This window comes from Blennius ocellaris, assembly GCF_963422515.1.
Source record: "Blennius ocellaris genome assembly, contig: SCAFFOLD_271, whole genome shotgun sequence".
Classification (NCBI taxonomy): domain Eukaryota; kingdom Metazoa; phylum Chordata; class Actinopteri; order Blenniiformes; family Blenniidae; genus Blennius; species Blennius ocellaris.
This window is the reverse complement of record NW_027662180.1, coordinates 1-17,500: the sequence shown is the minus strand read 5'-3', so window position 1 is coordinate 17,500 and position 17,500 is coordinate 1. Positions and strand designations below refer to the sequence as shown.

The window sequence follows — 17,500 nt, the reverse complement described above, 5'->3', positions numbered from 1 at the left end:
GGGGTTCCACGTGAAACCACACGGAACCACATGGAACCACACGTTCCATGTGGTTCCGTTTGGTTCTATGTGGATCCATGTGGCTCCATATGATTGATTCCATGTTGTTCCATATGATTCCATGTGGTTCCATATGGAACCATATGGAGCCATATGGTTCCATGTGGTTCTGTGTGGTTCCATGTGGTTCCCCGTGGTTCCGTATGGTTCCGTATGGTTTCATGTGGCTCTATGTGGTTCTGTATGGTTCCATGTGGCTCTATGTGGAATCTATGTGGCACCATGTGGCTCCATGTGGTACCATGTGGTTCCATGTGGTTCCGTATGATTCCATGTGGTTCCATATGGTTCCATGTGGTACCATGTGGTTCCATGTGGGTCCGTGTGGCTCCATGTGGTTCCGTATGGTTCCGTATGGTTCCATGTGGCTCTATGTGGTACCATGTGGTTCCATATGGTTCCATGTGGTTCTGGATGATTCCATGTGGTTCCATATGGTTCCATGTGGTTCCGTGTGGTACCATGTGGTTCCATGTGGTTCCGTGTGGCTCCATGTGGTTCCGTATGGTTCCATGTGGCTCTATGTGGTACCATGTGGTTCCATGTGGTTCCATGTGGTTCCGTGTCGGCCCCCCCAGGCGGTGTTCCGCGTGATGGGATGCGAGCGCAGCAGCACCGAGGAGATGGTTCTCTGTCTGAGAACCAGGACTCAGGACCAGCTGGAGGCGGCGACCAAGGAGGTGAAGATCCTTTTTATCCTTCTTTACTTTATTTTTTAATGGAACTTCAGGAACTTCAGGAACTTCAGGAACCGACTGATGTGACCCACGTTTACACTGGTTTGAGTTTCAAAGAAAGATCAAAGCGCCGCAGGGAGGCTGGCCGGCCACTAGAGGGCGATGTTCTATTATCATTAAACCACACACACACACACCTGAATCTCTTCAAGCCTACGAACCTCCAGTGGTTCCACCTGCAGCCACTAGGGGGCAGTGTGGCGGATCACTGACCCTCCTCTCGTGTTGGGGGGGGCGGGTCCCAGATGAAGATCTACCTGGGGGCCGTGGTGGACGGGGTCTTCCTCCTGGACACGGCGGAGCGCCTCCTGCAGAGGAAGGAGGTGCTGAAGGTCCCGGTGATGATGGGGATCACCAACCACGAGTTCGGCTGGATCCTGCCTCAGGTGCTCCTCCACTACCCTACTAGTAACTAGTTACTTCACAGGACTGAGTTACACCCCGTAATCTGGTGTCAGAGGGGGAAGATGCTCTATAATCTGATGTTAGAGGAGGAAGATGCTCTATAATCTGGTGTTAGAGGAGGAAGATGCTCTATAATCTGGAATAGAGGAGGAAGATGCTCTATAATCTGGATTAGAGGGGGAAGATGCTCTATAATCTCACGTTAGAGGAGGAAGATGCTCTATAATCTGGTGTTAGAGGGGAAGATGCTCTATAATCTGGTGTTAGAGGAGGAAGATGCTCTATAATCTCACGTTAGAGGAGGAAGATGCTCTATAATCTGATGTCAGAGGGGAAGATGCTCTATAATCTCGCGTTAGAGGAGGAATATGCTCTATAATCTGGTGTTAGAGGGGAAGATGCTCTATAATCTGGTGTTAGAGGAGGAAGATGCTCTATAATCTCACGTTAGAGGAGGAAGATGCTCTATAATCTGATGTCAGAGGGGAAGATGCTCTATAATCTCGCGTTAGAGGAGGAAGATGCTCTGTAATCTGGTGTCAGGGGGGGAAGATGCTCTATAATCTCGCGTTAGAGGAGGAATATGCTCTATAATCTCGCGTTAGAGGAGGAATATGCTCTATAATCACGTTAGAGGAGGAAGATGCTCTATAATCTCGCGTTAGAGGAGGAAGATGCTCTATAATCTGGTGTTATAGGAGGAATATGCTCTATAATCACGTTAGAGGAGGAAGATGCTCTATAATCTGGTGTTATAGGAGGAATATGCTCTATAATCACGTTAGAGGAGGAAGATGCTCTATAATCTGGTGTCAGAGGGGGAAGATGCTCTATAATCTCGCGTTAGAGGAGGAAGATGCTCTATAATCTGGTGTTATAGGAGGAAGATGCTCTATAATCTGGTGTTATAGGAGGAAGATGCTCTATAATCTGGTGTTTTAGGAGGAAGATGCTCTATAATCTGGATTAGAGGAGGAAGATGAAGTCATAAATAGAGTTTATGAAGCTCCTCCTCATGCAAACAGCAGTTTGGTGAAAGGGTTAGAGAACTGATCTCTATTGGAGACAACAGTGTTGGCTAATGCTAATGCTAATGCTAATGCTAATGCTAATGCTAACAGTCTCCCTGCTGCTCTGGCCTGCAGAGCTTCGCCCCTCCAGGGTGGGAAGCAGGTCTGAGCAGAGAGGCGGTGCTGGCGGTCGTCAACATGTTCAATCCTGCAGGCGTGAGTTTTTCTTTTTAACGTCTTTTCTTCCGCACTTCAACTCTTTTCTGCCAAAGTTTCCAGTTTCCCAAGTTTCATCTTGAAAAAAGAAACGTGAAGGTCGAAGGTCCAGAAACCTGGAATTCAAAGTTTATTTCTCCTCCGCGATTCTCCTCCATTAGAATAGTGATCCTAGGAGCTGCATTCAGAATCTGCTGTGTCTGTGTGAGCTGGACTGGCTGGTTGGATTGTTATTACAGTGACTGTCAAAATAAAAGCACCAATTGGTTTGTCATTATGTTGACTGTCAAAATAAAGCTACCAAGTTGGATTATTACATTGACTGTTAAAATAAAACCACCAACTTGGATTGTTATTACAGTGACTGTCAAAATAAAAGTACCCAGTTGGATCGTTATTACGGTAACTGTCACAATAAAACTACCAAGTTGGATTATTACATTGACTGTCAAAATAAAAGCACCTAGTTGGTTTGTCATTATGGTGACTGTCAAAATAAAACTACCAAGTTGGATTGTTATTACATTGACTGTCAAAATAAAAGCACCAATTGGTTTGTCATTACGGTGACTGTCAAAATAAAACTACCAAGTTGGATTATTACATTGACTGTCAAAATAAAAGCACCAAGTCCAGGAGAATGTGACCTGGCAGTCATGACAACACGGAGGTTCTGGTCGGCTCTCCTGAGCGCGTGCAGAAGCGCTGGTTGCCACGGTAACCAGGAGTGGCGCCGCCTCCCCTCCCGCAGGTCCCGGCGGCGAACGGCCTCCTGGCCGACGAGTACCTGAAGGAGGCGCAGACTCCGGAGGAGGTGCGAGACGGTTTCACCGAGATCATCGGCGACCTGCTGATGACGCTGCCCGTCGTCCAGGCGGCGGGATACCACGCAGGTCAGAGGGGCCGCAGTGAGACCCCGAGGCGACCTTTGACCCCGGGCCTGGGCTGACAGGACGCCCCTCCCCCTCCCCCCCATCCAGGCGCCGGCGTCGACGTGTACCTGTACGAGTTCGTCTACGAGGCGGCGATTCACAAGGCGAACCGGCCGAGCTTCGTCAAGGCCGACCACGCCGACGACGTGGGCTTCGTGTTCGGAGGCTGCTTCTGGGACGGGCCAATCAGAGTCATCGGTATGGGGAGGCGGGGCGAGGGGGGGGGGGGGGGGGGGGGGACGCCATTTTGATTCTCGTGGTGAGACTCTGTCTTTCTGTGCCGCCTTCAGGAAACATCACCTCGGAGGACGAGAGGGTCTGTCGGACCATGATGGCGTACTGGGCTAACTTCGTACGCAGCGGGTGAGCGACGACCGACCGCTAATACGACCTGACCGCCGCGAAAACGACCTGACCGCCGCTAAAACGACCTGACGACCTGACCGCCGCTAATACGACCTGACCGCCGCTAATACGACCTGACGACCTGACCGCCGCTAATACGACCTGACCGCCGCTAATACGACCTGACCGCCGCTAATACGACCTGACCGCCGCTAAAACGACCTGACGACCTGACCGCCGCTAAAATGACCTGACCGCCACTAAAACGACCTGACGACCTGACCGCCGCTAATACGACCTGACCGCCGCTAAAACGACCTGACGATCTGACCGCCGCTAATACGACCTGACCGCCGCTAAAACGACCTGACGACCTGACCGCCGCTAATACGACCTGACCGCCGCTAATACGACCTGACCGCCGCTAAAACGACCTGACGACCTGACCGCCGCTAATACGACCTGACGACCTGACCGCCGCTAATACGACCTGACCGCCGCTAATACGACCTGACGACCTGACCGCCGCTAATACGACCTGACCGCCGCTAATACGACCTGACGACCTGACCGCCGCTAATACGACCTGACCGCCGCTAATACGACCTGACGACCTGACCGCCGCTAAAACGACCTGACGACCTGACCGCCGCTAATACGACCTGACGACCTGACCGCCGCTAAAACGACCTGACGACCTGACCGCCGCTAATACGACCTGACGACCTGACCGCCACTAATACGACCTGACCGCCGCTAAAACGACCTGACGACCTGACCGCCGCTAAAACGACCTGACGACCTGACCGCCGCTAATACGACCTGACCGCCGCTAAAACGACCTGACGACCTGACCGCCACTAATACGACCTGACCGCCGCTAAAACGACCTGATGACCTGACCGCCGCTAAAACGACCTGACGACCTGACCGCCGCTAATACGACCTGACCGCCGCTAAAACGACCTGACGACCTGACCGCCGCTAAAACGACCTGACGACCTGACCGCCGCTAATACGACCTGACCGCCGCTAAAACGACCTGACGACCTGACCGCCGCTAATACGACCTGACGACCTGACCGCCGCTAAAACGACCTGACGACCTGACCGCCGCTAAAACGACCTGACGACCTGACCGCCGCTAATACGACCTGACCGCCGCTAAAACGACCTGACGACCTGACCGCCGCTAAAACGACCTGACGACCTGACCGCCGCTAATACGACCTGACCGCCGCTAAAACGACCTGACGACCTGACCGCCGCTAATACGACCTGACGACCTGACCGCCGCTAAAACGACCTGACGACCTGACCGCCGCTAAAACGACCTGACGACCTGACCGCCGCTAATACGACCTGACGACCTGACCGCCACTAATACGACCTGACGACCTGACCGCCGCTAATACGACCTGACCGCCGCTAATACGACCTGACGACCTGACCGCCGCTAAAACGACCTGACGACCTGACCGCCGCTAATACGACCTGACGACCTGACCGCCGCTAAAACGACCTGACGACCTGACCGCCGCTAATACGACCTGACGACCTGACCGCCACTAATACGACCTGACCGCCGCTAAAACGACCTGACGACCTGACTGCCGCTAAAACGACCTGATGACCTGACCGCCGCTAAAACGACCTGACGACCTGACCGCCGCTAATACGACCTGACCGCCGCTAAAACGACCTGACGACCTGACCGCCGCTAAAACGACCTGACGACCTGACCGCCGCTAATACGACCTGACCGCCGCTAAAACGACCTGACGACCTGACCGCCGCTAATACGACCTGACGACCTGACCGCCGCTAAAACGACCTGACGACCTGACCGCCGCTAAAACGACCTGACGACCTGACCGCCGCTAATACGACCTGACCGCCGCTAAAACGACCTGACGACCTGACCGCCGCTAAAACGACCTGACGACCTGACCGCCGCTAATACGACCTGACCGCCGCTAAAACGACCTGACGACCTGACCGCCGCTAATACGACCTGACGACCTGACCGCCGCTAAAACGACCTGACGACCTGACCGCCGCTAAAACGACCTGACGACCTGACCGCCGCTAATACGACCTGACGACCTGACCGCCACTAATACGACCTGACCGCCGCTAAAACGACCTGACGACCTGACTGCCGCTAAAACGACCTGATGACCTGACCGCCGCTAAAACGACCTGACGACCTGACCGCCGCTAATACGACCTGACCGCCGCTAAAACGACCTGACGACCTGACCGCCGCTAAAACGACCTGACGACCTGACCGCCGCTAATACGACCTGACCGCCGCTAAAACGACCTGACGACCTGACCGCCGCTAAAACGACCTGACGACCGACAACTTTAAATGACAAGTGCATTGTGGGAAACGTCTTGAGTGAAACTCCCAGCAGACCAGGCTTCTTTTAGATTGGGATTATAATCCAGAGGAAGGGAAGGTTTATCCTGAAATCTGTGACGGCTCTGGTTTCTTTGATGTGCAGCTCTCCGAGCGGCGGCGGCGTGGCGGCCTGGCCCCGCTACGACCCGGAGCAGCAGCAGTACCTGGAGCTGGGCCTGGAGCCGGTGGTGAAGCAGAGGCTGAGGGAGGCCCGGGTCCACTTCGCCACCGTCGTCCTGCCTCAGGCGCTGCAGCGGCTCGCCGCCGGCGCCACCGGCGCCACCGCACGCTGACCGCCGCCATTAGTCCTCATACACTTCCTTGTTTAGCTCCACCGCTAATCCGGGTCCTCGCGTCGGGTGTTTTGTTTTTTGTTTTTTTAAATGTAGCCGTGATCGAAATCAACCAGAAATCAAAATGATGTATGTTCCTGTAACTTACCGTTGCTCGGTAATACTCGAGTAGCCGAGTACTCTGGGGAGATTGAAGTAAATGTCTGTTGTAACAGCATCTGGTGTCACTGAACTCTTGTTTGAGGACGAATCTCGTTCAACTGAGCTGAATCAGTCGTCCTGACAAACGTTAAAGACGATTAGCATTAGCATTAGCATTAGCCCGTAGCCACAGTAGCAGTGGTTAGCATTAACAAACCTAAATAGTCTTTATCTTCCATTACTAACAGTTTTCATCATCTTCCTCCTCTAACACCAGATTATAGAGCATCTTCCTCCTCTGACATCAGATTATAGAGCATCTTCCTCCTCTAACCTCAGATTATAGAACATCTTCCTCCTCTAACACCATATTATAGAGCATCTTCCTCCCCCAACACCAGATTATAGAGCACCTTCCTCCTCTAACACCAGATTATAGAGCATCTTCCTCCTCTAACACCAGATTATAGAGCATCTTCCTCCTCTAATGTCAGATTATAGAGCATCTTCCTCCTCTAACACAGATTATAGAGCATCTTCCTCCTCTAACACAGACTATAGAGCATCTTCCTCCTCTAACACCAGATTATAGAGCATCTTCCTCCTCCAACACCAGATTATAGAGCATCGTCCTCCTCTAATGTCAGATTATAGAGCATCTTCCTCCTCCAACACCAGATTATAGAGCACCTTCCTCCTCTAACACTAGATTATAGAGCATCTTCCTCCTCTAACACCAGATTATAGAGCATCTTCCTCCTCTAACATCAGATTATAGAGCATCTTCCTCCTCTAACACCAGATTATAGAGCATCTCCCTCCTCTAATCCATATTATAGAGCATCTTCCCCATCTAATCCATATTATAGAGCACCACCCTCCCCTAACACCAGATTATAGAGCATCTTCCTCCTCGAACACCAGATTATAGAGACATCTTCCTCCTCTAACATCAGATTATAGAGCATATTCCTCCTCAACACCAGATTATAGAGCATCTTCCTCCTCTAACGTCAGATTATAGAGCATCTTCCTCCTCTAACACCAGATTATAGAGCATCTTCCTCCTCTAACACCAGATTATAGAGCATCTTCCTCCTCTAATCCATATTATAGAGCATCTTCCTCCTCTAACACCAGATTATAGAGCATCTTCCTCCTCCAACACCAGATTATAGAGCATCTTCCTCCCCTAACACCAGATTATAGAGCATATTCTTCCTCGAACACCAGATTATAGAGCATTTTCCTCCTCTAACATCAGATTATAGAGCATCTTCCTCCTCCAACACCAGATTATAGAGCACATTCCTCCTCTAACGTCAGATTATAGAGCATCTTCCTCCTCTAACATCCAGATTAAGACTAAACACAGAAGTAGGTGATTGAAAGTGGGCGGGGCATAATGAGCAGGAAGCAGGAAGGAGCTCAGGATAGAGTGAGACACAAACTAAAAGGTCGTTTAGTGAAAACATTTGTCCAAATTACAGACTATTGTTTGAAAATGTGTCGTAAAATCGCCGATTCGTGGTTTTAATTCGGTCCCTTTCAGTCGGTTCACGCTTCAGGCCTCCTGATTGGCTGCGCGTCTCGGTGTCGTCATTGGATTCTCCCTCGCTCGGAGCGCGCATGCGCGGTCTTGACCCAAGGTGCTCCGTGTGGAGGAGGAGGCGAGGCGCAAAGAAGCAGCAGCAGCCGGAGAAGAGGAGCAGCGGCATCCCGCAGCCGTCAGCCGACGCGGAGGCGCCTTTCACGTACGTGTGGTGTGTTTTTACACGTTTTTACACGTTTTTATACCCGCTGAGCCGCGGTTTATCCGCCGCGGAGCGTCACTCTGTCAGTTTGAATGGCCCCGGGGTCACAGCGGAGGGTTCGACCTCCTCCACCTCCCCCCCTCCTCCTCCTCCTCCTCCTCCTCCACCTCCTTCACCTCCACCCACGCGGTAGAACGTCTGGTTCGCAGGCTGAGAGCGGCTCCAGCGGGTCGGAGCGCCGTCAGCAGCGGCGCGAGCTTTTCCAGGAAACGTCAGAGCTGCGCGTGTTTGTTCTGCGCCGCTCCGCTTCCTGCTGCGCACGTCCGTCACGTCGCAGCGCGTGCACGACGACAACAACAACAACAACAACAATATTAGTGATAATCATCCTGATAAAACGATTTTAACATTTTTAATACTTAAAATATGATTAGTCAATGAAATTGGACTTTTGTTTTTGTTCATTCTGTTTGTTTCTCTTGTTTGTTGTTGTCACATGTTTGGGGAAAAAACAGCTAATAATAATAATAATAATAATAATAATAATAATAGCCGAGACAGCGATTATAACAATACCAGTAACGACACTGAGCTTTACATTTTAGCGTTTTGTGGTGAAAACACAGAACTTGCATTGTGATTTTTGAGGCTCGGAGGCGATGGAACCTCCAGGGTTCTACTGGGTTCTACTGGGTTCTACTGGGAGTCGCCCTGGAGGAACTCTGCTCACATCGTCATTCTACCGTCACACGTCTATGATGCATGTTTACTACGGCCGGAAAGTTGCGTTTTCCTGTGTTTCCACGGCGACAGACTGAGCGCTTTCTGAAAGTCGCGTTTTCAGTCACTCTGCGGTAGAGTAGAGTAGAGTACTGTAGGGTAGAGTAGAGTAGGGTACTGTAGAGTAGAGTACAGTAGGGTACTCTACTATACTATGCTGTACTCTACTCCACTGTTTTCAACTCTACTCTACTGTACCCTACTCTACTGTACCCTACTCTACTCTACCCTACAGTACTCTACTCTACTCCACTGTACTCAACTCTACTGTATTCTACTCTACTGTACTCTACCCTACTGTACTCTACCGTACTGTACCCTACTCTACTGTACTCAACTCTACTGTATTCTACTCTACTCTACTGTACTCTACCCTACTGTACTCTACCCTACTGTACCCTACTCTACTGTACTCAACTCTACTGTATTCTACTGTACTCTACTCTACTGTACTCTACCCTGCTGTACTCAACTCTACTGTACCCTACTCTACTGTACTCTACTCTACCCTACTGTACTCTACTCCACTGTACTCAACTCTACTGTATTCTACTCTACTCTATTGTACTCTACCCTACTGTACTCTACTCCACTGTACTCAACTCTACTGTACTCTACTCTACTGTACTCAACCCTACTGTACTCTACTCTACTGTACTCTACAGAGTAGAGTTGAGTGCCGTACAATAGAGTACAGTAGAGCACAGTAGAGTACAGTACAGTAGGGTATAGTAGAGTAGAGTACAGTAGAGTACAGTAGAGTAGTACTGGTGGGAAAGCGCTATAGAAGTAAACCAGCACTCAAAGAAACGATAGATTCCATTGAAAGAAAAGAAAAGAAAAGACCTGAGACACGACGACCAGGTCAGATCACACACACACACACACACACACACACACACACACACACACACACACACACACAGGAAGGATTCAGGTCTATGTGAGTTAAATGATGACGGGTTAGAGGCTCCGGGGCTCGTTACATAATTTGACCTCTAAAACATGGAGAAGAAGCATGTGAGCTCCTCAGTGTGTGTGTGTGTGTGTGTGTGTGTGTGTGTGTGTGTGTGTGTGTGTGTGTGTGTGTGTGTGTGTGTGTGTGTGTGTTGTGTGTGTGTGTGTGTGTGGACACTGCACCGTGACTCCTGGTGTTTATTCAGTTCAGCCTAGACTTATGCAACCTAGATCAGCAGACTAGTTTTTCCTCCGCTGTGATTTCAGCTTCAGTCTGAAACTGAACTTTCAACAGTCCGGAAGCTTCCAGCTGGTCACATGGTTTCCTCTGCTGCTTTCTCTCTCTCTCTCCATCCTCTCTCTCTCTCTCTCTCTCTCTCCATCCTCTCTCTCTCTCTCTATCATCTCTCTCTCCATCCTCTCTCTCTCTCTCTCTCTATCTCTATCCTCTCTCTCTCTCTCTATCATCTCTCTCTCTATCCTCTCTCTCTCCCTCTCTCTCTCTCTCTCTCTCTCTCTATCTATCCTCTCTCTCTCCTCCCTCTCTCTCCTCTCTCTCTCTCCTCTCTCTCTCGCTCTCATCCTCTCTCTCATCCTCTCTCTCTCTCTCTCTCTCTCTATTCTCTGTCCTTCCTCCCTCTCTCTCTCCTCTCTCTCTCCTCTCTCTCTATCCTCTTTCTCTCTCTTTCTCTATCCTCGCTCTCTCTCTCTCTCTATCCTCTCTGTCTCATCCTCTCTCTCTCTCTCTCTCTCCTCCCTCTCTTGCTCTCTCTCTCTCTCTCTCGCTCTCATCCTCTCTCTCTCTCTCTCTCTCTCTCTCTCTCTATATATATATATATCCTCTCTCTCTCTCCTCTCTCTGCTGCAGGTGTTAGCAGCTTCTGATTGGACGACTGCAGACCCCCCCCTCCCCCCATGCTTGTTTTCTACCACTTTAACACTAAACACAGAAAAGACGTTGCCGACGGCTGCAGGAGTTTAAATAAATTCAGTCTTCCGACGTGAAGGTGTGACGTCGTTCTTCCTCAGGTGAGCCGGCGCCCCCTGGAGGAGGGATGTTAAGACGACTGGAAGACGACCCGCCGCGCCGTTGAGTAGAAGAAGAAGAAGAAGTGCGCGACTCCCAACATGGACGCCGTCGCCGCGGACGACCTCGTCGACTCGGACCCTCCGTCCCTCGGCGTGGACGGCCCCGCCCACGTCTTCTCCCCCGAGCCGGCGCCGCTCGACCCCACCGGGCCCGGCGCCGACCATCATCAGCATCATCATCAGGCGGGGGAGGGGGAGGGGGACAGCGGCAGCGACGCCACGGAGTCGGCGGACAGCGAGAACGACACGGACCCGCCGTCGCTCGCCTGGGAGCCTCGGAGGTCGTCCTCGTCCTCGTCTCACAGCGCGGAGGACGAGGACGGCGAGGCGGCGGAGAGGGCGGCGCTTCATGCAGGCGTACGTGGAGAAAGTTTTCCACGGAAAGTGAGAAGAAAACCGCCCGCCCTCCAACCATCCTTTCATCTGTCTCTTTATGACGTAAATCCATCCGTCTCTTTATGACGTCATCCGTCCGTCTCCGCTTTGTCGTTTCCACAGAGACGACTTCGGCCAGGAGGAGAAGGCTCGGTTCGGCGAGCTGTGCGGCGGCGAGAACGGAAAAGGGCGGGAGTGGTTCGCCAAGTACGTCAGCGCTCAGGTGAGACGCTCCGCCCCGGTCGTTCCTCCCGCCTTCTAGAGATCAAAGAAAGATGAAAGAAAGTTTCTGTGACCGAAGCGTCGCTTCGCTTCACGCTGTTAAAAGTCGCGTCAAACTTTATGTGAGATCTCCGTTACCATGACAACATTGAAATGAAAGCTCGTCGTTTTCCGTCGCGGGAAAAGTTTCATGTTCCCACATTTTGAAAAAGTTCTTCTTGCACAAATGGCAGAAACACTGAAAAATGAAGTAGTGAGCATGTCTGGCCACCAGGGGGCGCCGTCGGCTGTTTTGGTAATGAAAACGTGTGTGTGTGTGTGTGTGTGTGTGTGTGTGTGTGTGTGTGTGTGTGTGTGTTCACAGCGCTGCCACTCCAAGCGTGTGAGTGAAGCCACGTTCTACCGGCTGGTCCAGTCCTTCGCCGTCGTGCTGTTTGAGTGAGTTTGATTCTAATACAGGAAGACCAACCAACACTCTCCAAAATAAAGTTAAAACTAAAAACTAAAGTTAAAGCTAAAGTTAAAACTAAAGTTAAAGCTAAAGTTAAAACTAAAGTTAAAGCTAAAGTTAAAGCTAAAAGTTAAAACTAAAGTTAAAGCTAAAGTTAAAGCTAAAGTTAAAACTAAAGTTAAAGCTAAAGTTAAAGCTAAAGTTAAAGCTAAAGTTAAAACTAAAGTTAAAGCTAAAGTTAAAACTAAAGTTCAAACTAAAGTTAAAGCTAAAGTTAAAACTAAAGTTAAAACTAAAGTTAAAGCTAAAGTTAAAGCTAAAGTTAAAGCTAAAGTTAAAGCTAAAGTTAAAGCTAAAGTTAAAGCTAAAGTTAAAACTAAAGTTAAAGCTAAAGTTAAAGCTAAAGTTAAACTAAAGTTAAAGCTAAAGTTAAAGCTAAAGTTAAAGCTAAAGTTAAAGCTAAAGTTAAAACTAAAGTTAAAGCTAAAGTTAAAGCTAAAGTTAAAGCTAAAGTTAAAGCTAAAGTTAAAACTAAAGTTAAAGCTAAAGTTAAAGCTAAAGTTAAAGCTAAAGTTAAAGCTAAAGTTAAAGCTAAGTTAAAACTAAAGTTAACGCTAAAGTTAACGCTAAAGTTAAAGCTAAAGTTAAAGCTAAAGTTAAAGCTAAAGTTAAAGCTAAAGTTAAAACTAAAGTTAAAGCTAAAGTTAAAACTAAAGTTCAAACTAAAGTTAAAGCTAAAGTTAAAGCTAAAGTTAAAACTAAAGTTAAAGCTAAAGTTAAAGCTAAAGTTAAAGCTAAAGTTAAAGCTAAAGTTAACGCTAAAGTTAAAGCTAAAGTTAAAGCTAAAGTTAAAGCTACAGTTAAAACTAAAGTTAAAGCTACAGTTAAAACTAAAGTTAAAACTAAAGTTAAAGCTAAAGTTAAAGCTAAAGTTAAAACTAAAGTTAACGCTAAAGTTAACGCTAAAGTTAAAGCTAAAGTTAAAGCTAAAGTTAAAGCTAAAGTTAAAGCTAAAGTTAAAGCTAAAGTTAAAGCTAAAGTTAAAACTAAAGTTAAAGCTAAAGTTAAAGCTAAAGTTAAAGCTAAAGTTAAAGCTAAAGTTAAAGCTACAGTTAAAACTAAAGTTAAAGCTAAAGTTAAAGCTAAAGTTAAAACTAAAGTTAAAACTAAAGTTAAAACTAAAGTTAAAGCTAAAGTTAAAGCTAAAGTTAAAGCTAAAGTTAAAGCTAAAGTTAAAGCTAAAGTTAAAGCTAAAGTTAAAGCTAAAGTTAAAGCTAAAGTTAAAGCTAAAGTTAAAGCTAAAGTTCAAACTAAAGTTAAAGCTAAAGTTAAAGCTAAGTTAAAACTAAAGTTAAAGCTAAAGTTAAAGCTAAAGTTAAAACTAAAGTTAAAGCTAAAGTTAAAGCTAAAGTTAAAACTAAAGTTCAAACTAAAGTTAAAGCTAAAGTTAAAGCTAAAGTTAAAACTAAAGTTCAAACTAAAGTTAAAGCTAAAGTTAAAGCTAAAGTTAAAGCTAAAGTTAAAGCTAAAGTTAAAGCTAAAGTTAAAGCTAAAGTTAAAGCTAAAGTTAAAGCTACAGTTAAAACTAAAGTTAAAGCTAAAGTTAAAGCTAAAGTTAAAACTAAAGTTAAAACTAAAGTTAAAACTAAAGTTAAAGCTAAAGTTAAAGCTAAAGTTAAAGCTAAAGTTAAAGCTAAAGTTAAAGCTAAAGTTAAAGCTAAAGTTAAAGCTAAAGTTAAAGCTAAAGTTAAAGCTAAAGTTAAAGCTAAAGTTAAAGCTAAAGTTAAAGCTAAAGTTAAAGCTAAAGTTAAAGCTAAAGTTCAAACTAAAGTTAAAGCTAAAGTTAAAGCTAAAGTTAAAACTAAAGTTAAAGCTAAAGTTAAAGCTAAAGTTAAAACTAAAGTTAAAGCTAAAGTTAAAGCTAAAGTTAAAACTAAAGTTCAAACTAAAGTTAAAGCTAAAGTTAAAGCTAAAGTTAAAACTAAAGTTCAAACTAAAGTTAAAGCTAAAGTTAAAGCTAAAGTTAAAGCTAAAGTAAAACTAAAGTTCAAACTAAAGTTAAAGCTAAAGTTAAAGCTAAAGTTAAAGCTAAAGTTAAAGCTAAAGTTATAGCTAAAGTTATAGCTAAAGTTAAAACTAAAGTTAAAGCTAAAGTTAAAGCTAAAGTTAAAACTAAAAACTCAAGTTAAAACTAAAGTTAAAGCTAAAAACTCAAGTTCAAAGTAAAAGCAGTTGCTCTCCATCATCTGGTCTTAATGTGTTAAATGTAAAAAAACAAAAAAAACAACTAAATATCCAGCATTTGGGAAGAAAAACAGTATTTTTCATGGGAAAATCAATATTAAACAGCTTCATGAGGCTGTAATGGAAACAAGCGTTTAAATAAAAAAGGTTGGAAGAAAGAATCTGGAGTTATTTAAAACTAAACAACTAGAAAATTCCTCCAAACAGCTTCAGTCCTTCATCTGGTAATACCGTACTACGGTACAGCAGGCCATACCGCCTGTGGCCACTAGGGGTCAGTGTGAGGCAACAGAAAGCTGCAGGATTCAGTTCAGACCTTCTAGTCCAGGTACTACGGTACGGTACGACGGTACTACGGTACTACGGTACTACGGTACGACGGTACGACGGTATTGTTTCCTCAGGTGTTTCCAGATGGACGACTACAGTCCAGCCAAGAACCTGATGACCATGTGCTTCACCTATTACCATGTTGGTGAGCACCTCCTCCTCCTCCTCCTCCTCCTCCTCCTCACCTCCTCCTCCTCCTGCTCCTCCTGCTCCTCCTCCTCACCTCCTCCTCCTCTTCCGCCCCCCTCCTCCTCCTCCTCCTCACCTCCTCCTCCTCTTCCTGCTCCTCCTCCTCACCTCCTCCTCCTCTTCCGCCTCCTCCTCCTCACCTCCTCCTCCTCCTCCACCTCCTCCTCCTCACCTCCTCCTCCTCTTCCTGCTCCTCCTCCTCACCTCCTCCTCCTCTTCCGCCTCCTCCTCCTCACCTCTCTCACCTCCTCCTCCTCACCTCCTCCTCCTCCTCCACCTCCTCCTCCTCACCTCCTCCTCCTCTTCCTGCTCCTCCTCCTCACCTCCTCCTCCTCTTCCGCCCCCCCTCCTCCTCCTCCTCCTCTTCCTCCCTCTCCTCCTCCCCCTCCTCCTCTCCCTCCTCACCTCCTCCTCCCCCTCCTCTCCTCCTCCTCCACCCTCTCCTCCTCCTCCTCCTCCCCCTCCTCACCTCCTCCTCCTCCTCCTCCTCCAGTCTCCTAACATAACGCCTGTTGCTTCAGGGAGGTGGCAGCCGTCTCCCTCGGAGCTCCTGGACCGCGCTGCGCCTCCTCCCGGCCCGGACTCCTCCTACCTGGACAAGGCCAACTCCTGGCTGAGCGGCAGGAGGGACGCGGCCGAGCGCCTCCTCAAGACCAGGAGCGACGCCCGGAGCTTCTGGGGAGGTCTGGAGAGCAAGCTGAGGAGCTCCGTGACGGCCAGGAGCGAGTGAGACTGCAGCCCTGCTCCTCCTCCTGCTCCTCCTTCTCCTCCTCCTGCTCCTCCTGTTTCTGTTTCTGCTCCTCCTGCTCTTCCTCCTTCTCTGCTCCGCTTTCTCCTTCTGCTCCACTTTCCTCCTCTTCCTCCTCCTCCTCCTCCTTCTCCCTTCTTCCTCCTGCTCCCCCTCCTCCTCCTCCTCCTCCTCCTCCTCCTCCTCCTCCTCCTCCTGTTCAGTAATAAACCCGTCTTATTCTCTCTTGTTTCCAGTGACGGTGAGAATCCAGCTGAAACCAAACCTCCAGGTAAAGCTTCAGGAAACACTGCTCCTCCTCCTCCTCCTCCTCCTCCTCCTCCTCCTCCTCAGTTTCTCCTCTCTGCTCCTCCTCCTCCTCACTTTTTTCCTCTCTGCTCCTCCTCCTCATCCTCAGTTTCTCCTCCTCTTCCTCAGTTTCTCCTCTCTGCTCCTCCTCCTCAATTTCTCCTCTCTGCTCCTCCTCCTCCTCCTCAGTTTCTCCTCTCTGCTCCTCCTCTTCCTCAGTTTCTCCTCCTCCTCAGTTTCTTCTCTCTGCTCCTCCTCCTCCTCAGTTTCCTCCTCCTCCCTCCTCCTCAGTTTCTCCTCTCTGCTCCTCCCTCAGTTTCTCCTCCTCCTCCTCCTCCTCCTCATCCTGAGTTTCTCCTCCTCCTCCTCAGTTTCTCCTCTCTGCTCCTCCTCCTCAGTTTCTCCTCCTCCTCCTCCTCCTCCTCAGTTCCTCCTCTCTGCTCCTCCTCCTCCTCAGTTCCTCCTCTCTGCTCCTCCTCCTCCTCCTCCTCCTCCTCCTCAGTTTCTCCTCTCATGCTTCTCCTCCTCCTCCTCCTCAGTTTCTCCTCTCTGCTCCTCCTCCTCAGTTTCTCCTCTCTGCTCCTCCTCCTCCTCCTCCTCCTCACTTTCTCCTCTCTGCTCCTCCTCCTCATCCTCAGTTTCTCCTCCTCTTCCTCAGTTTCTCCTCTCTGCTCCTCCCTCCTCCTCCTCCTCCTCAGTTTCTCCTCTCTGCTCCTCCTCCTCAGTTCTTCTCCTCTCTGCTCCTCCTCCTCCTCCTCCTCCTCCTCCTCCTCAGTTTCTCCTCTCTGCTCCTCCTCCTCATCCTCCGTCCTCCTCCTCCTCAGTTTCTCCTCTCTGCTCTCCTCCTCATCCTCAGTTTCTCCTCCTCTTCCTCAGTTTCTCCTCTCTGCTCCTCCTCCTCCTCCTCCTCCTCAGTTTCTCCTCTCTGCTCCTCCTCCTCAGTTTCTCCTCTCTGCTCCTCCTCCTCCTCCTCCTCCTCCTCCTCCTCCTCCCTCCTCCTCCTCCTCAGTTCCTCCTCTCTGCTCCTCCTCCTCAGTTTCTCCTCTGCTCCTCCTCCTCCTCCTCAGTTTCTCCTCCTCCTCCTCCTCAGTTCCTCCTCTCTGCTCCTCATTCCCAGGGTTCTCCTCCTCTGCAGGTGTGGAGGTGGTGGAGGAGAAGAGAGGAGAGAAGGTTTTACCTGTACACTCACCTGAAGCAGCAGCCCATCTGGTGAGAAACACCTCCGATCATCTTCATCATCATCTTCATCATCATCATCATCTTCATCACAGCATCACGTGATGAAGCTCAGAAATCTGCTGATATATTAGTCGAAACACTGTGTGGAGGAAAACAAACTAAATGTTTCCTCCTTCCTCTCTCTCTCTCTCTCTCTTTCCTCTCTCTCTCTCTCTCTCCTCCTCTCTCTATCCTCTCTCTCTCTCTCTCTCTCTATCCTCTCTCTCTCTCTATCCTCTCTCTCATCTCTCTCTATCCCTCTCTCTCTCTATCCTCTCTATCCTCTCTCTCTCTCTCTCTCTCTCTCTC

At 48.6% G+C, this 17,500-nt stretch overlaps 2 protein-coding genes across 2 annotated transcripts in view; both read left to right on the top strand.

The window, feature by feature from the left end:
- Positions 1-6,529, top strand: part of LOC308148156 (fatty acyl-CoA hydrolase precursor, medium chain-like) — an 8,926-nt gene extending 2,397 nt beyond the window's left edge. Inside the window, exons 6-11 of the mRNA XM_080521593.1 lie at positions 639-740; positions 1,043-1,183; positions 3,180-3,321; positions 3,409-3,558; positions 3,651-3,723; positions 6,216-6,529. Of these exons, the coding sequence (XP_080377719.1) occupies positions 639-740; positions 1,043-1,183; positions 3,180-3,321; positions 3,409-3,558; positions 3,651-3,723; positions 6,216-6,405 (798 nt within the window). The 3' untranslated portion in view covers positions 6,406-6,529. The remainder of the gene's footprint in view (positions 1-638; positions 741-1,042; positions 1,184-3,179; positions 3,322-3,408; positions 3,559-3,650; positions 3,724-6,215) is intronic.
- A 1,644-nt stretch (positions 6,530-8,173) lies between these two features.
- Positions 8,174-17,186, top strand: kiaa0513 (KIAA0513; the record flags this gene model as incomplete). The annotated part of the gene is given in 10 exon segments (XM_080521594.1): positions 8,174-8,300; positions 11,067-11,465; positions 11,467-11,510; positions 11,625-11,724; positions 12,088-12,161; positions 14,823-14,893; positions 15,459-15,663; positions 15,922-15,956; positions 17,091-17,146; positions 17,148-17,186. Coding segments are annotated over 9 exon segments (924 nt in total). The 5' UTR covers positions 8,174-8,300; positions 11,067-11,165.
- Positions 17,187-17,500: the final 314 nt, after the last annotated feature.